Source organism: Ursus arctos, unplaced genomic scaffold (assembly GCF_023065955.2).
Source record: "Ursus arctos isolate Adak ecotype North America unplaced genomic scaffold, UrsArc2.0 scaffold_2, whole genome shotgun sequence".
In the NCBI taxonomy this organism is placed as follows: Eukaryota; Metazoa; Chordata; class Mammalia; order Carnivora; family Ursidae; genus Ursus; species Ursus arctos.
In genome coordinates this window covers 75,509,236-75,536,725 of record NW_026622874.1, presented here as the reverse complement: position 1 = coordinate 75,536,725, position 27,490 = coordinate 75,509,236, and the positions used below count along the sequence as shown (strand labels likewise).

Sequence of the window (27,490 nt, the reverse complement as noted above, 5' to 3'; positions counted from 1 at the left end):
ACGAGTGTGTGTGTGTGTGTGTGTGTGTGTGTGTACGCGCGCGTGTGCCTGCGGTCAGTGATGCTATTGGAGAAAAGTAAAAATGCATTAGGCCTAGTACATGTTGAAGGATGGTGCAAGTCCATAAAAACACTGTACTGCCCACTGTGGCCCCCAGACATGTCGGCTTTAATGCTTTCACGGCCTGGACAGTGGATGGGCTTCTGATCGTTACAGACGCCCTGATGCTGTTGGGGTGACACTGGGCACCTGGCTGGGAGCCTCTTCAGTTAGAGCTCATTACCCCAAGTGGGTGTCCCACGGGTTCCCGAGCAGACGGAGACTGACATTCGGGAAGCTTTGCACCCAGCTGCCATGTTGGGACCTCCCCTGAAAGGCTGCTTTGAAAAGGGACTGGATCGTTCTCACTGCCTCTAATTAGCCCTCTACCCATGGCTAGTTCCTCCTGGAAACTCCACTCCCTGGATCCTGCCACTGCCCCTTCTCAGCCCCATCTCTCCTCCTTACCGGTGGGACTCAGGGCTCGATGGTAACCACTGCCCGTCTCCCTATCTTAAACTTGGCCAACACAGAAATTCTGCATTTCCCCATCTCACCTCCTCTCTGGTCTTCTCAGCTTTCCTAATCGGTACGACTACCTGCCTCCTTGCTCAAACCCTGACCCACCATCTTGGTCTTTCTTCCCTTCACATTCCATGCCTAATTCACCAAAGTGGCCCGTGGGCTCTCCGTCTGGACACATGTGCAACACTTGCACTTCCATGCCCACGGTGACATCCCAGATCCAGCCACCACGGCCTCTGGCCTGGACTCGCAACAGATTTCGAAATGGTCTCCCTGAGTTCGTGGATTCCTTGGCACCTCGTCCTAAGTCCCCCTCCATTTCCCTCCTGTACAGCTCCCGGCGGCCCTCGGGTCCAGCCCGCGCCACCCCCGGCTCTGCTCAGTTATCCCTGAGCTGCAGGTCTTGCTCCAAAGTCACCTCTGCTCATGGGCCACCCAGTCACTGTGTCTTAGTTTCTTTATGGCAACTGAGCCTTGTCCTTCAGGTCGGACGGTACCCTGGTCATGCCCAGCTTAGTGGAGGCGGCCATGTGTGACACCGGAACATGGGCCTTGGAATCAGAAAGCCACGAGCACTTCTGAGGTTTACTTTGAGAAAACAGGAGTAATAATCCATATTCACTTCTCTCCTAGAGAGTGGTGATAATAGGACTTTTGAGACTGTTAATAAGGCACCCCCTCTGAAGCATCACCCAGATTCGGTCCGCTAGTAAAAGCTCAGTGGTTTTAACGCTGCGGGTGCAGAGGACAAGCAGCATAGAAAACCGTAAGGGTGGTGTTACAAGGCAGCGTGAAGTGAACAGACCTAAAGCCACATGCAGAAACACAGAAGGAGAGACGGGTGTCCCGCCGTGTGGGGGGAGGCAGACCAGGGAAGGCCCGGAGTGTCTGAAGGGCTCCTACGAACCACCAAGAATGAGCAGACAGCCCAACAAACATGCAGGGTGAGCACTTCATGGGGGAAGATAAACAGGCTTGTTAGTCATTCTGCTAATATTTGTTGAAGCTTGGGGAGCTGAATCAGGGCTGGAACCATCCCGCTAAAACAAGCCAGATGAGGACACTCCTTGGCTCCAAACCCTCTCATCTCCCTCCTCTCGGAGTGAAACCCTTAGGATACTCCGCACGACCATCCCGGACACGGTCCTGCCTCCTCCCCTCCAGCCTTAAGGCTTCTCAGCGGGAGCTGGGCACACTCCTGTCCCGCTGCCTCTGTAGTTACTGGGCCCCAAAGAAAGCCACGTGCCCTTGTGCGCTCCTTCTCCTCCTTCCCTTCTGTCCTCTTGCTGGGGTCTCAGTGTGGCGTCCCCGGCCCCTGCCCCCTCCCCTGCATGAGCCGTTGGCGAGTGCTGCCGTGGTCAGTCTGGTTCACAGATGCCAAGCGGGCACGTCGGTGGGGGGTGGCCAGAACAGGCACTGCGTGAAGACACGTGGAATGAGCGAGTCCGCGGGGCACCCGGCACAGCCCCAGACCACTCTCGGGGAGCAGAGAAATGCAAGCTGGCGAAATATGCTGTGGCCAAGCACTGGGGCGGCGGTCCTAGGTGGCTGCGGCCCATTCAAACAGCTGACACCTTTCAGGAAACCGGAGGAGCTGTGTGCGAAGGAGAACACGTACCCTATGGGACCCCGGACTCAGGAACTGCACTTCCAGGGTCCCTTTGACACAGAGGGGAGCATTTTCACAAAGACGTGTGTGAGGATATGCGATGCAGCCTGGCTTCGGATCGGGAGGCCTGCAAACAACCTATCGGCCTGGAGGTCGGGATCCTCCTTCAATCCGCAATGGCACGTTCGTAACACGCACCGCGGCCCGCCGTCACCGAGGACGACACACCCGTGTGCACGCACATCCGCGAATAACGCGAAAACAACGGGTTACAGAAGACTGCGTAGGATCCTAATGTTATTAAAAACAAAACCTCAAATGAGAAAATGAGCACATGCACGTAAACGCAGAGATAAGCAGACACAGGGCGATGCGTTTGCTGTGGATACTGACACTGAGGAAATGTTTGTAACGAGGACTTACGCACACGTTACTCATTTAATAAACAGAACAAAATGTCGCATGAGAGAGCCCCTACACTGCTGCTTACTAGGCCGCCAAGGAGCAGTCTCCCTGGGTCCCTCTCCGCGGCCCTGTGACAGCAGGTACACACAGCGTGGCCTGCGGGAAGCCACCTGGGGGGCTCCACAGGCAGGAGCGAGTCTCCTCTGGGTCCAGCCGCTACACCTGCTCAGAACCGTCGCCTTGGGAAAGAACCACCCTTGTGCACTGACTACAGACTCAAAGTCCCAGGAAGCTTGCGGAACTGTGAGCCAGGGGTCCAAAGCTCCCCAACCGTCAGCCACCACCTTCCTACCAGGCCATAACTACTCGCTCGTGGTTCTGAGGAAAGCGCTAATGGTCCTAGATGATCTCCTTTAATGTATCTTAGAACAGAAAGCTGATCTCAGCACGGTCCCCTGCTCACAGCCCTCCAGAGGCTGCCATTGAACAATGAATACATTTCACGCCCCTTACGACCTGCAGACAAGGCCACCCTCCCCCCACCAGGGAGACTCTCCCCGTGGCCACACCTGTTCCTCATGAGTTCATGTCACTGCTTGCAAGTTACCCACTGGAGACACCGCCCCTCACCTCACATGGTCCCTCGCTTCTAAATCCCCTTCGCGGCGCGTATCTCCCATCGCAGGAATTCCATCTGTTGGAGGTTTTGGTCTCCCCCACGAGACTGCACGCTCCCTGAGCCTGGTGCACAGCGGCGCCTGGTAACTGGTCGAGGAACGAGCAGCTTCTCCACTGGTCATTCTGGAGCAAGATCCCTGGGGCACCATGGCGTGAGACCTGATGGCCGGGGGTGTATCACTTCTATGCTTGAATTGCTACAGCTGGCTTGCTGTATGCCCTGCACTGTCCTCACTGCCCTGTATGGATGCAATAAACCACACCGAAGCCAGGGAGGGAGGGCCCGTTCGTACCCCCTTTCCAGGTGAGGAAGCCAAGGCACGGAGAGGTTAAGGGGCCCAGGGTTAAGAGCACTGAGGTAGCAGGTTGCTAGCTGTCCGAATCCCAGGCTTCCCTCCTCCTTCCACGATGTACTGTACTCTCCTCATTCTGGAGTTCTTTCCTTTTCTGTAAAAGTCGGTAAGAACATTCCCACCCTAGGAGCACCTGGGTGGCTCAGTCGGTTAAGCGTCTACCTTCGGCTCAGGTCATGATCCTGGGGTCCTGGGACCAAGCCCTGCGTTGGGCTCCTTGCTCAGTGGGGAGCCTGCTTCTCCCTCTGCCGCTCCCCCTGCTTGTGCTCTGTCAAATAAAATCTTAAAAACAAAAACAAAACAAAACAAAACAAAAAAAACACTGCCACCCTAGCTTGCAAGGCTGAAGCTAAAGAGAAAGGCGAAACTTGTAGATGGACACGGAGCAGGGGTTGGCAAACCACAGGGTCTGCCTATTGTCTATGGTGCTTTCATGCTACTAGGGCAGAGCTGAGTCCTTGCAGAGATGAGTGGCCTGAGTGCAAAGCCAAGACGGTCCACTCTCCAACTGGTGACTCCCAGCCTTCTCTAGAGCAGCAGCCCCGGGCAAGAGCTTCGGCACAGCCGCAGGGGCTGCCATTCGCGCTGGGGGCACCCGGAAGTGGTCAGTGCACTGGATCCTCAGAGTCTCCATGCGGCGGGGTAGAAGGATCCTCGTGGCTCAGGAAGGGCAAAGGGCTTCTCCTGCAGGGCCCAGCTGGGATGACGGCCCGCTAGTGTGACTCTGAAGCCTGTGTGCTACCCCGCAGTAGACTCAGAACGCAGGGTCCCTGGCTCTGGGGGAGAGGAGGCGGGGAAGCGTCCTGGAGCTGGTGGGCCCTCCTGTCACACCGGAGTGGAGACGGAGGCTCAGAGACGACAACTGGGCCCACGTCGCACTGGAGGTGGCAGAGTTGATGTTCAGAACCAGGTCTGAGACCAACATCAGATTGTTCTAAAAATTTAATCCCAGTGTAGTTAACATACGTTGTTCCGTTAATTCAGGTATACAACATAGTGACTCAACACTTCCATCCATCACCAGTGCTCATCACAACTGCGCTCCTTCTTCCCCATCACCTGTTTCACCATCGCCCCCCACCTCCCCTCTGGTGACCCTCAGTGTGTTCTGTATAGTTATTTTTTGGTTTTGCCTTATCCCCCCCCGTTTGTTTGGTTTCCTAAATACCACAGATAAGTGAAATCATACCGTATTTCTCTTTGACTTATTTAGCTTAGCATTACACTCTCTAGATGCAGAGATGTTGTTGCAAATGGCAAGATTTCACTTTCTTATGGCTGAGTAATACTCGTGTGTGTGTGTTCTTTATCTGTTCCCGTACGGATGGACACGGGCTGCTTCCATGATCTGGCTATTGTAAATAATGCTGCTATAAACACAGGGGTGCATGTATCCCTTTGAACTAGTGTTCTTGTATTTTTTGGGTAAATACCCAGTAGCCAACTACTGGATTATATGGTAATTCTGTTTTTCATTTTTTGAGGAACCTCCATCTTCGTGTCCACAGTGGCTGCACCAGGGTGCGTTCCCACCAACAGTGTGTAAGCGTTCCTTTTTCTCTGCATCCTCACCAGCATCTGTTTCTTGTGGTGTTGATTTTAGCCCTTCTGACCCGTGTAAGGGGCTGTCTCGTTGTGGTTCTGAGCTGTATTTCCCTGATGCTGAGTGATGCTGACCATGTTCTCATTTGTTGGCCATCTGGATGTCGTCTTTGGAGAAATGACTGTTCATGTCTTCTACCCATTTTTAAATTGGATTATGTGTGTTTATGGTATTGAGTTTACTAAGTTCTCATATATCTTGGACACTAAACCTTTATCAGATATGTCATTTGCAAATACCTTCTCCCACTCAGTAGGCAGTCTTCTAGTTTTGTTTCCTGTGCTGTGCAGAAGCTTTTTTTTTTTTTTTTTGACGTAGTTCCAATAGTTTATTTTTGTTTCCCTTGCCTCAGGAGACAGACCTAGAAATAAGTTATGGCTGATGTCAAACCACTTACTGCCTATGTTCTCTTCTAAGATATTTATGGTTCCAGGTCTCACATTTAGATCTTTAATCCATTTTGAATTTATTTTTGTATACGGTGTGAGGAAGTGATCGTTTCGTTCTGCGTGTAGCTGTCCAATTTCCCAACACCATCTGTGGAAGGGACTGTCTTTTTCCATTGCATGTTCTTTTCTCCTTTGCCAAAGATTAACTGACCATATAATTGTGGGTTTCTTGGAGAGTTTTCTATTCACTGATCAGTCTTTTTATGCCAGTACCATACTGTTTTGATTACCACAGCTTTGTAATATAGCTTGAAGGCTGGAATTGTGATACTTGCGGTTTTTTCTTTTTCTTTTTCAAAATTGTTTTGGCTACTTAGAGTCTTCTGTGGCTCCATCCAAATTTTAGGATTGTTTGCTCTACTTCTGTAAAATTGTTTTCTCTATTCTGCAAAATGTCCTTGGTATTTTGATAGAGATTGCATTAGACCTGTAGATTGCTGTGGGTTTTGAGTGTGGAATGTTTTTCCATTTCTTTGTATTGTCTTCAGTTTCTTATACCAATGTTTCATAGTTTTCAGAGTAAGGTCTTTCACCTCCTCAGTCAGGTTTATTCCTAGGTAATTTATTCTTTCTGGTGCCATTCTAAATGGGATTGTTTTCTTAATTTCTCTTTCTGCTACTATTAGCCCCTAGGAATGCAACAGATTTCGGTATATTTTGTATCCTGCAACCTTACTGAATTCCTGTATCAGTCCTGCCAGTTTTCTGTAGGGTCTTTCAAGTTCAGTATCATGTCATCTGCAAATAGTGGCAGTTTTATTTGGATGCCTTTTATTTTCGTTTGGCTGTCTGCTTGCTGTGGCTGGGACTCATTGTACGATGTCGAATAGAGGTGGTGAGTGGACGTCCCTGTCTTGCTCCTGACCTTAGGAGGCAAGCGCTCAGTTTTGTCCCACTGAGTATGAGGTCTGTTAGCTGTGCACTTTTCATACGCGGGCTTCATTTTGTTGAGGTAGGTTCCCTCTAGACCTACTGTGTTGAGGATTTTTATCATAAATAGATGTTGTACTGTGTCACATGATTTTTCTGCATCTACTGGGATGATCACATGGTTCTTGTCCTTTCTCTCACGTGATGTATCATGTTGACGGATTTGTAAATATTGAACCACCTTTGCATTCTAGGAATAAATCCCACTTGATTGTGGTAAATGATTTGGATTCAGTTTGCTAATACCTCATTGAGGATTTTTGCTCTATGTTTATCAGATATTGGCCTATAGTTCTCTTTCTTGTGTGTGTGGTATCGTGGTTATCTTTAATTTTTCTTTAGAAGTTTGGTAGACTTCACATGTGAAGCTATCTGGTTCTGGTCCTGGACTTTTGTTTGTTGGGAGTTTTTGATTACTGATTCACTTTCATTGCTAGTCGTTGGCCTGCCCCAATTTTCTGTTTCTTCCTGCTTCGCTTCTGGTAGGTTATACGTTTCTAGGGATTTATCCATTTCATCTAGGTCATCCAATTCGTTGGCATAAAATTTTTTTTTCTCTTTTTAGAGAGAGAGCATGAGCAGGGGAGAGGGAGAGACAGAGAATCTTAAGCAGACTCTGTGCCAAGCACGCAGCCTGACGTGGGGCATGATCTCATGACCCTGAGGTCATGCCCGGAGCCAAAATTAAGACTTAGATACTTAACCAACTGAGCCACCCAGGTGCCCCTTGCATATAATTTTTCTTACATTGATCGTATTTCTGTAATGTTGGTGGTTATTTCTCCTCTTTCATTTGTGATTTTGAGTCCTTTCTTTAATGAATCTGGCTAGAGGTTTATCAATTTTATTGATCTGCTCTAATCTTTATTTCCTTTCTTTAGCTGGTTTTAGGTTTTCTAGCTCCTTTAGGTCTAAGGTTAGGTTGAGATTTTTCTTTTTTCTTGTGGTGGGCCTGTATTACTATAAACTTCCCTCTTAGAATTGCTTTTGCTATGTCCCAAAGATTTCGAACTGTTACGTTTCCATTTTCATTTCTTTCCATGTAAGTTTTGATTTCTTCTTTGATTTCTTGGTTGACCCATTCAACGTTTAGTAGCATGTTATTTAACTTCCCTGTATTTGTGGTCTTTCCAGATTTTTTCTTGGATAGATATCTAGTTTTATAGCATTGTGGTCAGAAAGATGCATGGTATGACTTCAGTCTTTGAGTTCATTGATACTTGTTTTGTGGCCTAATATGTGATTTTGGAGAGTGTTCCATGTGCACTTGAAAAAAATGTGTCTTCTGTTTTAGGATGAAATGTTTTGAATGTATCTGTTAAAGCCATCTGGTCCAGTGTGTCATTCAGAGCCACTGTTTCCTTGCTGATACTCTGCTTGGGTGGTCTGTTTGTGGGTGTAAGTGGAGTATTAAAGGCCCTAATGTTGTTGTATTACTATCAATTAGTTTCTGTGTTTGTTATTAACTTTTACGTATTTGGGTGGGCCCATGTTGGGTGCATAAATATTTATAATTGTTATATCTTCATGTTAGATTGTCCCTTTTATTAGATAGTGTTCTTTGGGTATAGTCTTGGTTTTAAAGTCTGTTCTGTCCAGTGTAAGTACTGCTACCCCAGCTTTCTTCTGAAATCCATTTGCGTGATAAATGTTTCTCCACATCCCTTTACTTTCAGTCTGTGGTTATCTATCTGTGGGTCTGGTATGAGTCTCTCGTGGGCAGCATATAGATGGGTCTTGTTTATTTTTTTTTTTATCCATTCTGTCACCCTATGTCTTTTGATTGGGATGCGTAATCCATTTACATTCAAAGTAATTATTGATAGGTATGTATGTATTGCCATTTTGTTACTTGTTTTGTGGTGGTTTCCAGTCTTTCTCTGATCCTTCTTTTGCTCTCTTTCACGGTCTGCTGGCTTTCTTTAGTGATACACTTGCACTCCTTTCTCTTTATTCTTCGCAGGTTACTGGTTTTTGATTTACGGTTACCATGAGGTTTATCTACACATCTTCTGGATACATTAAGTTGATGGCTGCTTAAGTCTGAATCCACTCTTTATTCTTCTCCCCACATTTTAGGTATATGGCGTCCTATTTTACATCCTTTATTTTGTGAGTCCCTGAATGGATTTTTATAGATATACTTATTTTTACTGTTTGTTTGTTTCCTACTGTTCATACTTATGGTCTTTCCTTTCCACTCAGTCCCCTGTAACATTTCTTGTAGGGTTGGTTTAGTGGTTATGAACTCCTTTAGCTTTTGTCTGAGAAACTCTGTATCTCTCCTTTTATTCTGAATGATAGACTTGCTGGATATTTTTGGTTGCATATTTCTTTCCTTTTAGCACTTTGAATATATTGTGTCACTTTCTTCTAGTTTCTGCTGAAAAATCTTGATGGCCTTATTGGGTTTCCCCTTGCATGTAACTGTCTTTTCTCTTGTTGCTTTTAAATTTTTCTAAAGAGAATCACTGCTTTTCCCCGTTTTAATTACTGTAGGTATTGGCGTGCACCTCCGCGGGTTGATTCTGTTGCAGGATCTCTGAGCCTCCTGGGTCTGGATATCTGTTTCCTTCTCCAGATGTGGAAAGTTTTCAGCTATTATTTTTGCACATTTTCTGTCCCCTTTTCTCTCTTTTCTTCTTCTGGGAGGACTATAATATGAATGTTATTACATTTGATGAAGTCACAGGGTCCCCTAAGTCTATTTTCATTTTACATAATTTTTTTTCTCTCACCTGCTCAGCTTGATTACTTTCCCATACTCTGTCCTCCAGGTCACTAATTCATTCCTCTGCTCCCTCTAGCCTGCTGTTTATTCCATTTTATTGTGTTATCTGTGATGGGTTCTTTATTTCCTTGTGAAGGGTCTCACTGATGTCCTCCACTGTTTTTGCCAGTCTAGTGAGTACCTTTATGATCATTAAATTCTCTACAGACACACTATACTTGTATCCATTTTGCTTAGCTCTCTTGCTGTGATTTCGTCCTGTTTTTTCATTTAGGACATATTCCTCTGTCTCATTTTGTCTACCTTTGTGTTTCTGTGTGTTAGGAAAGTCAGCTACATCCTTACTCTCGAGAGTAACGGCCTTCTGAAGAGGTTTGGTAGTGCCTCGCAGTGCAGTGTCCCGTGCCCCAGAACCTGGTGCTCCAGCGGCTGTGTCCCATGCGTGTTGCACGTACCCAGGTGCTGCTTCCTTCAGTCACCCGCAGACGTTCTCTTTGCCTGCTGTGGGCAGTGGTGGGGCATGCAGTTTTAACTAGTGTGCCTCTGGCTTCCACCGGGCCTGCCACCGCAGCTGCCAGGATGAGGACCTGCAGAACGTGTGGGTAGGGAGATGTGTTTGCACTGGTCTTCTAGGGGAGGGGACCCGTAGCATAGGGACTGAGGCAAGTATGACTGGGAAGGGCACAGTCAATGACGTGCTGGGGGCGGGGCTTGGTGTGAGCAAGTTCACTAGTACCTGTTGGCATCACAGTGGTTCTGGCAGGTGACCCTGAGTTAATACTGGGGGGTGGGGGAGGGAGATGGCACCTGCCAGCTCCTTTGTTCCTGGAGGAGTCTCCCCGGGACACGCTTGAGATGAGTAAATAACTCTCCCTCTAGTTTTTTCAAAAATGCCTCAGGCATTTTTCAAACTGCTGCTTTTATGCTGTATCTCCACCGGCTGTGTCCTGCTGTCTCTTTAGGGGTGGGGACTCAGGACTATCTATCTCCCAGAGCTGAGATGAGCCTGCTGATTTTAAAATTCCAGGCCTTAAGTTCCTCTGGATTTAGGAACACAGGAAATTCGGCCCCTCCCACTTTCAAAGTCAAGTGTGATGGGTTTTCGTCTCACTCCTGCAGGCTCCCCACTGTCAATACTCCGTAACTCCCCAGTGGAAGGGCACGGTAAGTTTCACTCCCCACCATGTCTGCCCTTCCTCCCCTCTTTCATGCATTCTCTTCTCTGCCTGTACTTGTGAGGTTTGCTGTGCCTGTCGTTTTCTGGATTACTTATGCTGAGTGTTATCTAGTTCTATCTGCAGGACAAGGTGAGCTTAGGGTCCCCTTACTCTGCCGTCTTCCCAGCCTCTCCTCCAATACTTTTTTAAAGCTGGGGTACTCACCCCTGGGTATACTTTAGAACCACCAGTGGGACTTAAAGAGAAGCCCTGTTGCACTGGGCAGGGCTTGGCCTCGTATTGCTCAGACTCCTGCCAGGTGATCCAGTGTGCAAGCTAGGGCTGAGGGCCCCCAAATTTAAAGCAACCCTATCACTTGGGGGCAAGTCTGCAAATTTGAAGACCAGTTAAAAGGAGAACTGTTCCCTTTGAGCTCAGATGCAAGTTTATTTTGGTGGGTTGGCAAACTGGTTGAACATTTGATTCTATCAGACCTTTTGGAGACACAATTTTATTTGACAGAGATAGAGACAGCCAGCGAGAGAGGGAACACAAGCAGGGGGAGTGGGAGAGGAAGAAGCAGGCTCATAGAGGAGGAGCCTGATGTGGGGCTCGATCCCACAACGCCAGGATCACACCCTGAGCCGAAGGCAGACGCTTAACTGCTGTGCCACCCAGGCGCCCCCACAATTTTATTTTTTAGAGAAGGGGAGAGGAGAGAGAGAATCTAAGCAGGCTTCACACCCAATGCGGAGCCTGACGTGGAGCCCAGTCTCACTACCATAAGATCATGACCTGAGCCGAAATCAAGAGTCAGACAGACACTTAACAGACCAACCCACCCAGGTGCCACTAGGGAAACAATTTTTAAACCCTCCTTGAAAGAGGGCCGATCTGAGCACAGTCTGTGAAGGCTGGCAGCTGTGGGATCTGCATGGATGCCAGTGAAGTTTTTCTAGTATTTTCCTGGCAGCTGTGTGCCCTGGTTTCACCATTCCACACTAGATCAGGCCTCATTCAAGAAAAAGAAGACTTGGGGCGCCTGGGTGGCACAGCAGTTAAGCGTCTGCCTTCGGCTTAGGGCGTGATCCCGGCGTTATGGGATCGAGCCCCACATCAGGCTCCTTCGCTATGAGCCTGCTTCTTCCTCTCCCACTCCCCCTGCTTGTGTTCCCTCTCTCGCTGGCTGTCTATCTCTGTCGAATAAATAAAATCTTAAAAAAAGAAAAAGAAGACTTAAAGGTGCTGCTCCCCTCACTGGGCCTGCACCTTACTTACAAGCACGGCTCACTCAGCTCACGATGAACACAGGCTTAATCATCTTCCATGGTGCCCCAAGCCTCTGTATCTCTAGGGTTCAACTGAGAATTTCCATTTCAATAAAACAGGCAATTCAGAGTTTCTCTGGCAGCTTTCCCCCAACTAATTCTTAGGAAGATAACATTCAAATAAGAAAGGCCCCGTGTATAAAAAGACAGTAGTTCCATCTTCTTGAATAAGTTAAATAAGGCAAAAGATATTCCCTTCTCTGTCTTCCTTTTTTCTCTGCTCTTCAACCTCAATATACTTTTTGAACTAGATTATTTTCTTCAATAGAAAACAAGTAGTGCAAAATAAAACATGCAGAGAAAAATGTATGAAGTGAGTCTCCCCCACTCTCCAGGCAACCATGGTGATTTTTCTAGAGCTCTCCATTGCATATAAAGCATTTCCATAAACACAGGTGTGCGTATGTGCACATCTAAATTTATGCACTGTGCTGCATCTTGCTTTTTCCTCTTAGAGAGATGTAGCATGGAGAGTTTTTCATCCCACTACAGGCAGGTCAGCTCCAATATTCTAGTCTAGGGACCAAACTTCTGAAGGGGCTAAGAGCACACATGCAACTCAGCCCTCATAGCATGAAGACGCCCCAGACAACGTGAATAAATGCGTGTAGCTATGTTCCAATGCAATTTATAAAAACAGGCAGTGGGTGGGATCTGGCCTGTGGACCACAGTTTGCTGACCTCTGTTCTAGTCTAAACTCTGGTGATTCACCGGTTGTATCTGTCCATGGTTGCGTGATACCCAGACACCATGGCCTGCTGGCCCAAAAGCACAGGGACCAGGACTGGGCTTTCTCCTTCACGGGTACTTGACTGCACACAAAAATCCCCCATCTGTTTATCACCCAACACATCTCAAGCTAAATGCTGCAACAGATTTTGCCTGGTGACTCTCCTGGCCCCGAGCAGCATCCAGGACACCAAAATGCTGGGCCCTGGGACCAGTTCAAGGGAATTCCAGCAGCGTTGTTTTATTATTAAGATGTACTATATTATTTCTTTCAGGGGTACAGGTGTGAGATCATCAGTCTTACACAACACACAGCGATCACCACAACACATACCCTCCCCAATGTCCATCACCCATCCCTCCCCGCCACCCCCCCCCCCCCAGCAACCCTCAGTTTGTTTCCTGAGATTAAGAGCCTCTTACGGTTTGTCTCCCTCTCTGGTTTAATCTTGTTTCATTTTTCCTGTCTTCCCCCATGATATTCTGCCTTGTTTTTTAAATTCTGCATATCAGTGAGATCATATGATAATTGTCTTTCTCTTATTTCACTTCTTTTCATTTTAGAGATGTGGGTGGAGGGCAAGAGCTCTGTAGCTGCAGAAAGCAGGCCTTAGGGCTGGGGTCCTGGAGCAAAGAGCTAATCCCTGTTCCAACCCCTTACTGGCTGCATGGGACCCAGAAGACACCAGTGCTCAGTAGCGTGAGGGTACCTGGCACACAGACATTCAAATGGCAAACATGATGATGAAAATTGATAAAAACAAGGTCAAAATTTTACCCCAGTATTTTCCATCTGCTGTGTCCCCAAGAAACCATCATCACTTAACATAAAGCCAAATGCTATGATTAATACCCAGCTCCAAGTGTGGCCATAAGTTCCAAGACTTTCCATGATCTGTCCATGCTCACCTCTCTGGGCCCACCTTTCCTTGCCCTATCCTCTCTCAGCTCCATGTTCTTCTCTCTTCTTCAGAGAAGTCTGCCCTGTCCCCTTGCTGATAGTTAGAATCGCCTATTCAATTTTCTGCTCCCCACCCCAAACCAAACCACTAGGAGAGCAGGGCTGCCCCTGTCTTATTGCCTGCTGAGCCCAAGCACCTGCTTGCTCAACAGTGCTGTTAAAACGAGTGCTGGCACCTTCAGGACATACACTGAGGGCTATGGGTGGAGCCTTGAGGAACGGAGCGAGAGCTGGACAGACCCAAGCCCACTCTGGGCAGAGACAATACAGGTCTGTCCTCTGACCCAGAGTCCCCGGGGCTTGAGCGGAGGGCAAGGCTCCTCCCAGTGCAGTAGAGTCCAGGAATGACACCTCCCCCGCAGCAGGGCCCTGTGGTGCTGGACCCCCTGGGCCCAGGGCAAAGCCCACCATCCTGGGAAGGTCAGGGGGCTTGGGGCGGGGGGAGGTTCAATTCAAACCACCTTTGAGAACTTCCAGCAGGCACCAGAGATAATTCCCGGGGGGCTCCTCCTGAAGGCACAGAGGTCACGGGGGAGACGGGCTGCAAGCAACTGTCCCTACTGTCCTCTCAGAGCCAGTGACAGCATGGGCAGGGAGAAGAGCCTCACCCGCCCGAGAGAGGCAGCATGAGGAGGACCCAGGCCGGGGCAGCCGCAGGACAGGCCACCCCGCCCTCCCACGGTAGCCTTTCAGCACTTCTTCATTCAAGGAAGAGAAGCAAACACAGCTGCGCCCCTACAGTGGGGCTGGCACCAGGCCTGGTCCTTAGATCTTGCTTCACTGAGAAAGCGGATAGATAGATAACAAACGGCCTGCTCTTCCCCTGAGAGCCAGAGGAACCTGGGCTTGTGCCTTCATCTGAGAACAGGCTCTGACCGTCTGAGGTAGGAAAGCAATCAGCCCACTTTATAGATGAGACTGAGGGTCAGAGAGGACCCACAATGAGACACAGCAGAGCTGAAACTGACACCCAGGTCCATCTGGGTGCAGCCCCTGCACTCCTCACCCCGTCTTTCCTGTTCACACAGGTCTTCTGGATGTAGCAAGACCACAGAGCCGGCCGAACACAGCTCAACGAAGACTAGCCACCACCCTGGGTTCAGAGCCTGGACCCAACACCTCCTGAGGGAGGGACCCCCGCAGGAGTCACTCCTACAACCTGAGTGTCCGGTTCTTCGTGTCTTAGGTGGGGATGAAAAAGCCAAACTCCCCCCGTGGGAGCAAGCAGAGCAGCTGGCCCCGTGAACGGCCACGGCAGGTGCGTGCTGGCCACACTTCCCTGGAAAGCAGCCGCCCCAGGCCCGGCTCCCACGCTTCTGCAGTGGCCTTTCTGGGTCAGGCGCGAGAGGAGCGGGTTTCTCTGCGCCAGGATGTCCCTGCCCCCCTCCTCCTCCACGCAGAGCAGGCACAACACGCTGCAGCGACGATGCTACTTTTAGCCCTGATGCAACATGACAGGCCTCGCGTGCTCTGGGGGCGCCCCTGTGAAGAGGAGCAGCAGCAGGGAACGGGCAGGCCTGGACTCTGCAGTCAGGGGCTCTGGTCTGGAATTTCGGCAAGTCGCTTCATTCACGACCCACAACCTGCTCACCTGTCCAACAGCAGCAGCTACCTTTCCGGGTCGAGGACCAGCGCACAGAAGGCCTAGAACGTGGTTCCCGTGGTTCCACAGAGCGGGGCGAGGGGGGTCCCTTGCTAATGGACAGCCATGATGACCAGGATCGCTGCTGTGGTTATTTGGTTCCATCTTCACCCCCACCCCTCCCCTGCTCCAACAGCAGTGGCGGCAGCAGGGGGGGCAGCCAGCCTGGCACGTGTGCCACACAGCCGGCCCCCGTGGAGCAGCACTCTGCATGCTCGGTCCTCACGGCTGAGGGGAAGCCACCTCCCCCAGAGCCCATCACACGGGGACATCCGCCTGTATGTGACCATTTCCTCTCACCTACCACAAGCCCCACACCTGCTCCCGGTGGAGCCATGAGGAGGGTCCTGGAGCTCCTGAGTGCAGCACAGCCATTTTGCAGGTGAGGAACAGAGGCTTGGGGTGGGGACATAGGGCTCAGTCTTCCTGCGGCTGCCTGGACTCAGCCAGGCCCAGGGCTCCCCCGCTGACATCAGACGGCCTGTGGAAGCACAACGCCCTTGGCCGACTCTGCCAGGGGCCCAGTACAGGGAGGGACGTTTCATGGCTGAGAGGTGGGAAAGGCATCATGTAGCCCTACGAGAGCCGGCGCTGGTGACAACACCTCGTCCTACCCGTACTGCTGCTGCCCTTTCAGAACCATGGGCACCATTCTGACAAGAAGGACGGGCAGACCCCAGGGTGAGGCAGTCCAAGCTCCCTGCAGAGGTGACCAAAGACGAGGCACGCAGCTATGGGGAAGGAGCTCTGCTCGGCCCTCAGGCCACCCTTCAGAGACGTCGGGAAGCATCTGCTGGAGGCTGCTGGCTACTCGAGAGGGTCAGAGCGGGCCCCTGAATGGGGTCCTGGGGGACAACAGCTATGCAGCATGGTCACAGAAGACCAAGGAAGTGAGGAAGGTATCCAGAATCCCCCTGAGAAGGCGGTCAGGTCAGCATCCCGTTCCAGCAGAGGCTCTCGGAGGGGGAAGAAGTGCCCCGGGCCTCCCCACCGTGGGAAAGGGTCGCCTGACTTGCAGACACAGCCCCTTTTGCACACTGCTGCCTCCTGGACCAAGTTCAGAGGCTGTTCCCCGTCCAAAGTGCCCAGGTCGTGGTTCGTCGGCCCTCCTGCCTGGCGCACATCCTCCCGGGGCTTCCACATTGAGCTTCGTCTTGGAGCTCCTGGCTCTTCCTCCCTGCTGTTCCCTCTCAGGGACCAACTTCTACAAGGTAGGCAGGCTGGGTCCTGTCCCCTTCTCTGTCCTCACCCCCCAGGCTCCTCACACTAAGTGCCCCCAACACATGGGGACTCCTGCTAGTCTGCTCCCAGCCCAGACCTCCATCCTGAGGGCCGGGCTCTTTGGCTCAGTGCCCCTCCCACTTGCTGCCGGGATGTGTGACCAGAAGCTCCAAGGCAACATGCCCAAGGCCACCTCCCGCTTCCCCCACTGCCCTTGGCCAAGCCCACTTTATAGATGGCAACTGAGTCCTTCCCCCGTTCCTCACCCGACAACCAGAGCACCATCCCAACTCCTCTCTTTTTGTGCCCACATCAACCCTGTGGCACATCCTCTCCACTCGACAGGACTCCTTTCCTACCTCAGACTATATTCCAGAGTATATCCAGAATCAGACTGTTCACCATCTTCTCATGCCTGTGTGACCACATCCTCTTTCACCTGACCTCTCTGCTTCCTTCCCAGTCCCCTATCCTCCTTCACAAGGGAGCTCTTCCCTCTGGTGGCTACCAGGTCACTCGAAGTGGTAGCTGAAGTCTTCCCTCGGCTACACTGCCCTCTGGGATAGGGCCATTCTCCTTGCCTCCCCGGCTTCCCCTCCTCTGCTTCTGTTGTATAGGCTTCCTGCTTTCTCAAGCGGGCTGAGCAAGCTCTGCCTCAGGACCTTTGCACTTGCTGCTTCCTCTACCCGACACATCCCTCAGGTCTCCTCACACTGTATCAAACTATCCTGGTGGCCTTCCCCAGCCATAAACAACACACCCCCACCTGGTCCCTTCCCCTACACACACACAGTGTCATGTGCTATTTTATTTTTCTCCATAGCAACCACCATCTGACCTACAGACATTTACTTGCTCATTTTTTCTCCATAGCAACCACCATCTGACCTACAGACATTTACTTGCTCATTTAATGTCTACTCCACCTTAATGTCCAGAGGGCAGGGGCTTTATTCACTGCTGAATAAACGCAATCAGTATCTGAACGGGTGCCTAGCACATAGTAGGTGCACAGTAAGTATCTGCTGCCGGGTGCGTGGACGGACTGAGGACTTTTCCTCCCTCCCTGCCCCAGTACTCCCAGGACTGTCTGTGCTTCTGGCCCCGTCCCGGGTGACACAGCTGTGCCTGTCCCTGGGACCCTGACCAATCCTGGGGAGAACTGCCTGAGCCTGGCCTCACCTTTTCGTGTTTAGACTCATTCTAATCTCTTTATATTTAAAATTTCCTTTAAAAAAAAATGTGCATGTGCAGAAGGTAGGTGCTTAAATGTCTCTAATTTTCTCATCATGTTTTCTTAGTTTTCCAGTCAAAACAACAGCTTTAACTGCAGTGGTTCTATATGGATTAAGAAATAAAGATTCTCTCCTCTTCTAATTGTTTATAATGATCAATCTATATATTTTACCCATGTTTTGCTGCTTGGGTTGAACAAAGGGTGGAAAGGGGAAATTTGTTTCTGCTCTATAGAGTTGAGGACCTACTATGTGCCTGGTGGCTTTTATTCCCCACTGAGACGTTGTGGGGTCTGGGTGATTAGCTCCTTTCTCTGGATGAAGAATGATGATGTGCAGAACGGAGAACATCCTGTCGAGCTAAGAGGCAGACTAGGAACCTGAACCCAGGGCTTTCCATGTGCACACGGAGACAGAATAGCTGGATGTCAAAACATAAACTATAGTCCCCACCAAAGCTTAGGTCTTGCCCGTAGTTGTCAAATTTTCCCAAACAGCTGGGAAGCTCAGGCTCCCCTGAGACTCATCCCTTCCTCACCCCCTAAGGTGGTCAGGTACCTCCAACCTCTGCTTCCAGACAACCCGAGTCTGGACAGCCAGACCCAAGGACCCACGTATCCTGCTGAGGCTGGAAGAGCAGGAAGTGCAGATTCAGGAAGCTGGATTGGCGGGGGGGGTGGGGAGGCTAAGTGGGAGAGGACCTGGCATCTGCAGGACCTTGCTGGCTCAGCAGATGACGGTCTCCCCTGCCAGCAGCAGCGTGCACAGAGTGGGGGTCCCATGTCTGATGAGGAAACCCACCATGTGCCGAATGAAGCAGAGAGCTTACCCTTCCCTGGGTGAGGGGCTTGTGGCTTGTTCTCTGTGATGCTGGCTGTGCCAAGGAGCCACCCCCAAAACCTCCACTACTCCCCAGTGATGTCCCAGCACTAGGCAGACAGATCCCTTCACTGACTGACTGATCCTCTTGCCCCTCAACAAGCCTCCAGGCTGGCCTGCAAGCTCCCTGAGGCCACAGACTGCTGGTTCCGTCTTCCCAGAGCCTAGCATGCTGCCTGTGGCCTGCAAGGGGAGAGGAGATGCAATAAGTATTTTTTTTTTTTAAATGAAGGAATGAATCTCAAAGCAGGGGGACTACAAGTCTCATTTTCACCCTTGTGCCCTTGGCATGGCTGTACAGCAAAAAGATAATTATAAACATCTACCCACCAGTAACTGTCCATCAAAATATATGATGCAAACATGGACAGAACTGAAAGGAGAAAGAGTTCCAAGACTGTAGCTGAAGACTTTGAGACCTGCTCTTAATAATGCACAGAACCAGCAGAGAGAAGGAAGGGAACTGAGGACCTAACAAACCCAACAGACACACACAGAACATTCTACCCAATGACAGCAGTCAAGTGCCCAAGGGACACTTTCCAGGATAGACCGTATGTTAGGCCACAAAACAGGTCTCAAGAGATTTGAAAAGTATCTTCCCTGACTGCAACAGGATGAAGTTAGAAATCATTAAGAGAAGGAAAACTGGAAAATTCACCTATTTGTGGAAATTAACACCACTCTCCAACACCCAACAGATCAAAGAAGAAATCACAGGGGAAATTAGAAAATACTTCAAGCTGAACGAAAATGAACACACACCCTACCACAACCAATTGATCCAGTGAAACCAGTGCTAAGGGGGAAATTTCTAGCTGTAAATGCTTACCTTTAAAAAATAAGAAAAAATCAACAACCTAACTGTATACCATAAGGAGTTACAAAAAAGAACAAACAACCCAAAGGGAGCAGGAGGAAGAACATGAGAGCGAGCAGAGAGAAAAGAGAGAACAGAAAAGCAAGAGAGAAAATGAAAAGATGAGCAAAGTTGACAAACCTTTAGCTCAATGGACTATGGAAAAAGACTCAAATTACTAAAATCAGAAGTGAAAATGGGGACATTATTACCAATTCTACAGAAATAAGGATAAGAAGGTTGTCAACAGTTGCACACCCTAAGTTGGATCACCTACATGAAACGGACCAATTCTTAGAAACATAAAACCTACCAAAACTGAATCCAAGAAACAGAAAATCTCAGAGACTTATAACTACTAAGGGGACTGAATCGATTATCTAGTCTCCTGACAAAAGAAAGGCCTGGACCCGACGGCCTCACTGGTGAATCCTGCCAAACATTTAAAGAAGTCATGACAATCCTTCTTAAACTTTTCCCAAAATGTCAGATGAGGGAATACTTCTAACTCATTCTATGAGGCCAGCATTGCCCCGATACCAGACCAAAGACAGTATAGGAAAACTATAAACCCAAATCCCTGATGAACAGTGATGTAAAATCCCTCAGCAAGGATCATACACAGTGACCGAGTGGGACTTATTCCTGGAATGCAAGGATGGTTCAACATACAAAAACCACTCCATGTAACATTACCAGAATGAAGGGGGAAAAAGTGATCTTCTCAATAGATGCGGAAAAACGGCTTGACAAAATTCAACACTTTTACCATAAAAACACCCTCACACCCTTGATTTCTGGAGCACAACCCTGGGCCCGGCTACGAGGCAAGCACCTTGCAGTATCTGTCCCACTCAATCCTCCTGGCAACCCCAAGAGGGAGGAATGACAGTTGTGCCCATATGATAGAGAAGGTAACTGAGACCCAGAGTAAGGTCCCCATGTTCACACCCCTGTTAAGCAACAGAACTAAGACTTGGACCATGCCTGGATGCCATGCCCATGCAGGGGATAACAACAATCACAGAAGTAGCCCAAAAGATGGTAGAAGTGTGTATCATGCACTGGTCTAGGGTCAATCCTCGCTACCACCCAACAAGGCATTCGCTACTATTAACTGCATTTGACAGATAAGAAATCCGAGACCAGAAGAGGTGAAGTAACTTGTTCAAGGTCTGATGGCTAGTTAGGGGCAGGGTCCCCAGGCCCCTGGTCACTGTCCAAACTGTCTGTCAAGGTGGGAACCAGCCTCTGCCTTTAATTTACAGTCTGAATTAGAAAGCTGTCCCTCCCTGCACACCACACGGGAGGACATGGTAATCTGTTTAGTGCAGAGGTTATTGGCAAGCTTTTTCTGTAAAGGGCCAGATGGTAAATATTTTAGGCTGTAAGCATCATATAGGCTCAGCAGCTACTGAACTCCACCGTTGTAAAGTAAAAGCAGATACGCACATAATGGATGGGCATAGCTGTGCTCCAATTAAAATTTATTTAAATACGGAGCAAGCCAGGTCTGCCCCCCAGGCTATAATCTGTGGATTCCCTAGTTTAGACAATAATGGGGCCACTTTGAACCATCCAATCTCCTTTATTTGGAGGCTAGAAGCTGGGTCAGGGCTAGTCTGGGCTCAGAGAACAGAAGGAAACAGCCTGATCTTTGCTTTCTGTATGTATGGATTCTAGAGGAAAGGGGCTCCTCAGTCTATTTCAAACTAGCTTCTCCAAAAATCCCCTGCTGGCAAAGGCCCTCATCACCTGCTCCAACTGGGAACTAACGCTGCTCTCTCAAAGCACAGTCTACAGGAGGGCAAGTCTCGCTCAAGGTTATAGATCCGTCCATGAACCCCAGCAGGGAAGGTCCCGGTGGTTAGAAGCCAGGCAGGGCGGGTGGGAAGGGGACCGTGCACCTGCTGTGTTACAGTGGGCTGCCTCCCCCGCCGCGTGCAGTGGGTGTCCCTGTCACCCCCTCCTGAGGGGCCTGCAGCTTGTCCATGTTTGAAGGGATCCACATGGCAAGCCAGTTACTCAACGGAACTCCACGAAGCTACTTGCGAGCAGGGGCTACCGCCTTGTCATCTCCCCCCTTTTTCTACTCATTTTTATTTCTCTGAAGGCTACCAGAGTGTCCGCACTTAGTAACTCTCAGCGAGGTGGGGAGTGTGTGCCTGGGCCCTGGAGTCTCACAGAGCTGGCTACTGAAAACAAGTTCTGAAGCTTCCCAGCTGTGTGAGCTTGGAAAAGCTGCTCCACTTCTCTGAGCCTCTGTCTCATGTGTAAATAATACCCACAGAGGACGGCAGGGAGGATATCTAGCAGCTGCTGACTGATGGGCCAGGGCCTATCCTCACAAGTCAACACCAGGATTATTCCCCGAGGAACCATCTGTTGTGACCTTCCTCATTGCTGGGATTTCTGAGCCCGACTGACACCCTTGCTACAGCTAATCCTTGCGACTTGTGCAGCTCTGAAATTCTTCACAAGGAATACAGATGGGTTCACTACCACCCTTCCCTTGAAAACTGCGGGCATCTCACCAAGGAGGCCTTGCTGAATTCCCTGGCTTAAGACCCTGGCGCGGTGAGAAGTCTGAGCTCTGGAATCTCGGCTCTACCAGTCATCAGCTGTGTGACCCAGAGCAGGTCAATACACCTCTCTGGGCTTAGTTTACAGAGCACCATCGAAAGGCTGTAAGTGAAGATCATTATAGCCTTAGCTCTCTTAAGAGCTGTAGTGACAAATAAATGGGATCTCTCGTGGGTCTGACGCAGAATGAGGAATGGCAACGGATTAATAAAAGCCTGCTGAAAGAAGGAATCCCGTAATATCTGGGACAATGTTCCTGTGCCACAGAGCTCCCCACATAAAACGTCCATGGAGGGCCGCGTAAGGAAATCAGCCCCTTCAGAACAAGACGAGGTACAGCCTCCACAGACGACCACTCTCCCTGGTCTCTATAGTTACATGAACTAATAAATACTTCTTTTCAGCTTACGCTCATTTGTAGGGAGTTTCTGAGATTGTGCAAACCAGAGTCCCTCGTGACATACGAAGCTTCTGAGACCTTTAGAGACTCACGGTTAGCGCACTGCGTGCCTCTCAAGGATCCTGACAGCTTACTAGATGCCTTTATGCCATTTTGCCATTTAGCAAATAACTTATTTTTTAAAGGAGCAGGGACTGTACAGTGCTTACAAACGTGGATTTTGGCCAGAGAAACCTGGGACCAAGAGCTCTGAGCACGAAGGCTGTCCCTCCAACAGCTCGAGTGCAGGGCTCAGACCCACGTTCAGCGCCAGCTATGAAACCCGCCAGCTGTGCCATCTTGGGCAAGTCCTTCCCTCAGTCTAGGCCCGAAGTTCGCCTCGACGATGGGAACAAAGGCAGGTCCCAGCTGTCTTGGAGGTGCTGATTCAGTGAGCTCCGTGTGTAAAACGCTAGTGAACAGGCCTGACACACAGAAGGTGCACCAGGTCCCGTGGCTGAATCTCAAATGGTGGCCTAGGTTAGAGAACAGTGTGGGAGGAGACAGTGTCGCAGGACTGGAGCTAACTGGTGATTAGGTCTATCTTTGCTTTACTAATTACAGAAAAAAATGAAAACCACAGTGGAACTGCAAACATTTATCAGACAAGCCCAGTCTCCTTAAATGGAGCAAAAAACAGCCTGTCAGGGGAGTGCCCTATCGTGGGGAATCCATGGAAAATAGCTGTGGTTCATTACAGGAAGTATCCGCTGGGCATCCATCATTTCCCAGCACTGTGCTTCACGGAGGGATCAAAGGGGAAGAGGCAGGGTTCCTGCCCCCCTGGACATTCACATTCGAGGGAGCAAGAAACACCCATCCACACGTCAAGTCAGCACAAGGCCATGGCTTCCACTATGGAGGGAAGTGCGTGTGGTGATGGGAAGCACGACAGGGACCCACATTCCCACCTGAGGCCGGTGGTAATGGGGTGTCAGGACAGCCAAAGGAGACTCAGTGAAGCCAGAGATATAGCCAAGGTCTGCACTCAGGAGGCGGGTTAAAAACTGCAAGACCTTGTGGTTACGGCCTAGCCACCCCCCCCAGTCACATGACCTGCATCTGAGAACCGGGTACCGTCAGTTAGTAAATATGGATCCCTGGCCAAGTTCATTAGCCTCTCTGAGCCTCAGTTTCTTAATCTGTAAAATGCACCTAAACATGGCAATTACTCTCATAGGGAAAATTATAAAAATGAGCTAATTCTGACAGAAAGTGCTCAATAAATGCTGACAAGCATAATGCTAGCAATATTCCTGTTTCTGAGCATTCCCTGACATAATACCTGTTCACATAGCATATCCCTTCTTTGCACGCACAACTAGTCCATAATACGTTGGTCTAGAAAACACTAAAGAAGGGATTCTGGATCTGGGTAAGAAGGCATCGATGGTGCCAAATGCAGCTATGCAATGTGTGGAGATTGCACGAGGCAGCTACTCCGGGGCTCTGGAAAGGAAATAATTGGGGGATTGGGGAAGAAAATCAGAATTCGATGCACCATCAGTACCATAGTGAGTTTACTGCCGTTCCCTCTAGGACCCTCCGGCCTGGAGACAAGACAGCCTGATACCCAGAAATGGGTGGGATGGGCACACGGACAGGGCTCCAGGTGAGCCCTCTGGTTCTGGCACAAAGAGCAGGAAAGCGGCACTGAATGCTGGGTACAGTGGTGGGGAAGGGGAGCGGGTCTCTCTCTCTCTTTGGTCTCTTATGCCTCAGTCTGCAGCCATCCTCAAGTACCCCGAACTCCAAGAGAGGGTGTGGCAAGAGGAATAATCGTTCCCCAAAGATGTCCAGGTGCTACTCCCTGTTACTCAGAACACAAGAAGGACTTTGCAGATGGGATTCATTTCAAGATTTGGGATGAGGAGATGATCCCAGATTTTCTGGAGCGGCCCACAGTGGTCACAAGGGTCCCTGTAAGAGGGAGGCAGGAGGGCAGAGTGACAGAGCAAATGACAGAAGTAGTGCAAGGAGGGGCCCCAATGTGACAGCTCTAGAAGCTGGAAGGGGTGAGGAAACAGATTCTGCCCAGCAGCCCCGGGGAGGAGCCAGCCCTGCACACACCTTGACTTTAATGTTGTGAAACTGACCTTGGACTTCTGACCTCCAGGATTGCAAGAGGACAAATTTGTGGGTTTGTGGTCATTAGTTTCAGCAGACACGGGAGGCTCACACACGGGGGAAACCTCCTCTCACATAAGAAGAGCCAGGGTCCCAAGACAGCAGGGTAAACACTCAGTGCTTTTTCCTCCCTGCCTCCCTTCCCATTGGCTCTGGACACAGGAGTGGTCACGGGGAGTCTGTTAACCTTGACCGCACCCTCACCCCTTACACAAAAGTTAACTCAAAATGAATCACAGATCTAAATGTAAAATTATAGAACTTTCAGAAGGAAACCGAAGAGAAGAATCTTTGTGACCCTGGTTTAGTCAAAGGGTTCTTAGGACTCCAAAAACGTAATGGAAAAAACCAAGAAACTGGATTGCATCACAATTAAAAAGTTTTGTTACAAGACACTGTTAAGAAATATGAAAAGACAACCTACAGACTGGGAGGAATTATGTACAAATTACCTGACAAAGGGTTTACACACAGAATATATTAAGAACCATCAAAACTCAACAGGAAAAAAAAACCACTCCACCTAATTTTTTTTTATGGAGATTTTTTTTTCTTACTGAGAAACAGAAGACTTGGGTGCACCAAATCAATTTCTGGGAGAAAAAATCAAAACCCACAACAGAAAAAAAAAAAAAAGGTAACACCTAATTTTAAAAAATGGCCACAAGACTTGAAGAGACCTTCCCCCAAGAAAAGATACTGAAGCAAGACTAGCACATGAAAAGGTACTCCCTTATCACTAGCCCGTGGAAATGCCAACTAAGACCTCAGCAAGACCTCCTACACAGGCTTTAGAACGGCCGAGACGGGCACTGGGACAGGAGCACATGCCCGCGAGCGTGCGGAGCACCGGAACTGTCCCCGCTCGGGAACACAGGCTGGCAGGTTCTTACACTTTTGGAGCCAGCCATCCCCCTCTTCAGTATTTACCCCAAAGTCCACATAAAAAGCACACGAATGTTTATACTAGCTGGAAACTGTCAACAGCTGGGAATGACCCAAGCGTCTCATGAACGGATCAAGTGCGGTATATCCACGTAATAGAGGACTCCTCAGCACTGAAAGGACCAGACCGCTGAGATGCCCAACTTGCATGCTTCTCAAAGGAAGGGCGAGGAGTGAAAGAAGCCAGTCTCCGGAGGGTGCTGTGTGATTCCACGTAGAGGACGTTCTGGAAAAGACACAGCCATAGTACTGGAGAAGACAGCGGCGGTTGCCAGGGCTTAGGGCTAGGGAGAGCGTGTGACCATGAAGGGACAGCACAAGGGAGAGTTTGGGGTGATGCAGTGGTATCCTCAATGTGATGGGGCTGGGACCTCAAATCTAGACATGCATTACAGTTCACAGACCTCAACTCCAAACAAAAAAAAACTACTTTTACTGTATGCTACTTTTTTAAAAGGTTTTTTTTCCCCCCAAAGTCAAGGCAAACAGGACTCCAGTCAGTACATTAAAGGTCCTAACGTGGCCCTTCCTGGAGCACAGTGCAGTGAGCCCCCTGCTGGTTCATGGACGGCCGGGGAGGTCATCACTGGCCTCCCTCTACCTTCGCCCTTGTCGAAATCTCATTCACCCTATAATCTCACAGTTGTGCACCCTCCTCCCCTCCCCCACACACTCCCCCACTCACGCACTTCTACCTCCTACGCAGAACAAGCTACTCATCTGTGCTAGTTGCAAAAATGGCCCCGATTATCCGCTGCTCTCTGCCTTGTCCTTAGCCCTGTGACTCTGCAGCGCCTTCCCACTCTGACCCTGGCCGAGGGGATGTTAGCAACCAGGACACAGCCAGGGCTGGGAAAGAGTTACAGGGGTTGGGCTTTCCCTGTTCTCGCTCTGCTGCACATACCCCAGCAGCCTCCCTGGCCCCCGCTGCTCCATTATTCCCAGGCGAGGCCATCCTGGACCAGCTGCCAGCCAGCCGATCCCCAGACGTGGACGCAAACATGGCCACGGTCAGCTGGCCTCCCAGCCCATGGCCCACTCCGCCGTGATTACGGAGTGCGACCAGGGGACCGTGGGGGTTTGCCACACAGTATTAACATTGCAGTAGATACCGGACACCTCACCCAATAGTCAACATTCCCAGTTATCCCTCACAGATCTCACCTAACAAGTGCGGGCGAGAGTGCGGTGTGCGCGCGCTGGCCCACTGAGAAAACACCGAGGGCAGATCGAGCACACTTTGTGTGACAAGACAACCAGGTTGGCAGAGAGCCGCCAACTTCCTGTGGGCTGCAGTCTCACCTCCCCGCTATCAGAGAACTTTCATTACTTGTTATTTCTTTACTAACCCTAAAATAGGATGGAGGTTATTGTGCCCAAAATAACCTAATCTGCTTCCCTTGCTCCACACTGAATTTTCAGATGCTCCAATGTTTAAAAATAAAAGACAGGAAGTAGGACAAGCAAGTGTAATACTATTTAAGCTGCCAACTCAAATCATTTTGGGACTGAAGTGAGAGTCTGAACAAAGGATTAAGTGAAACGCGACCACAGCTAAAATAAGTCCCCTTGGAGAAGCTCCTACTGGGTGACACTGCACGGAATCCTCTCGCCAAACCCGCGAGGTCTGTGCTACTGGCCCCGTTTTACAGATGGGGAAACTGAGGCACGGAGCGGACAAGGGCACAAGCCCGCTAGGTAGTACAGCTGATGTGTGATCCAAGCTCTTGCTCTTTCACTGAGGTACCAAACTGTCCTTGTTCATCCTATGAGAAGCTCAGAGCTTGGGCTTATCCATTATAAGGAAATTGGACCATCCATCAAACACAGCAGTTTCCTGGGGTGAAAAGAAGGGCTGCTGTTCTGGGGGAATCTGGCACTCGGCAGCCTGGTCTCAGCAAGTTTGGGTTCGGCCACGGGGACGCCATCTTCACGCTGACAAGCTCACAGAGCCTCAGCTGCCTCTATCAACTTGACCACTATCTGGAAAGAAAGAGAGGAACTGTGGCGGGAAGACTCATGAAGACTCATGCCTGCCCACAGCCTCAGGGAATGTGCTTGC

The 27,490-nt window shown here is 49.8% G+C and overlaps 2 protein-coding genes across 2 annotated transcripts in view; one reads left to right on the top strand and one right to left on the bottom strand.

Moving 5' to 3' along the window:
• Positions 1 to 17,738, top strand: part of CPPED1 (calcineurin like phosphoesterase domain containing 1) — a 200,549-nt gene extending 182,811 nt beyond the window's left edge. Inside the window, exon 4 of the mRNA XM_044391581.3 lies at positions 14,527 to 17,738. Within this exon, the coding sequence (XP_044247516.1) occupies positions 14,527 to 14,624 (98 nt within the window). The 3' untranslated portion in view covers positions 14,625 to 17,738. The remainder of the gene's footprint in view (positions 1 to 14,526) is intronic.
• SNX29 (sorting nexin 29) overlaps positions 1 to 27,490 on the bottom strand; it is a 511,081-nt gene that overhangs the window by 14,450 nt on the left and 469,141 nt on the right. The window lies entirely within an intron of this gene.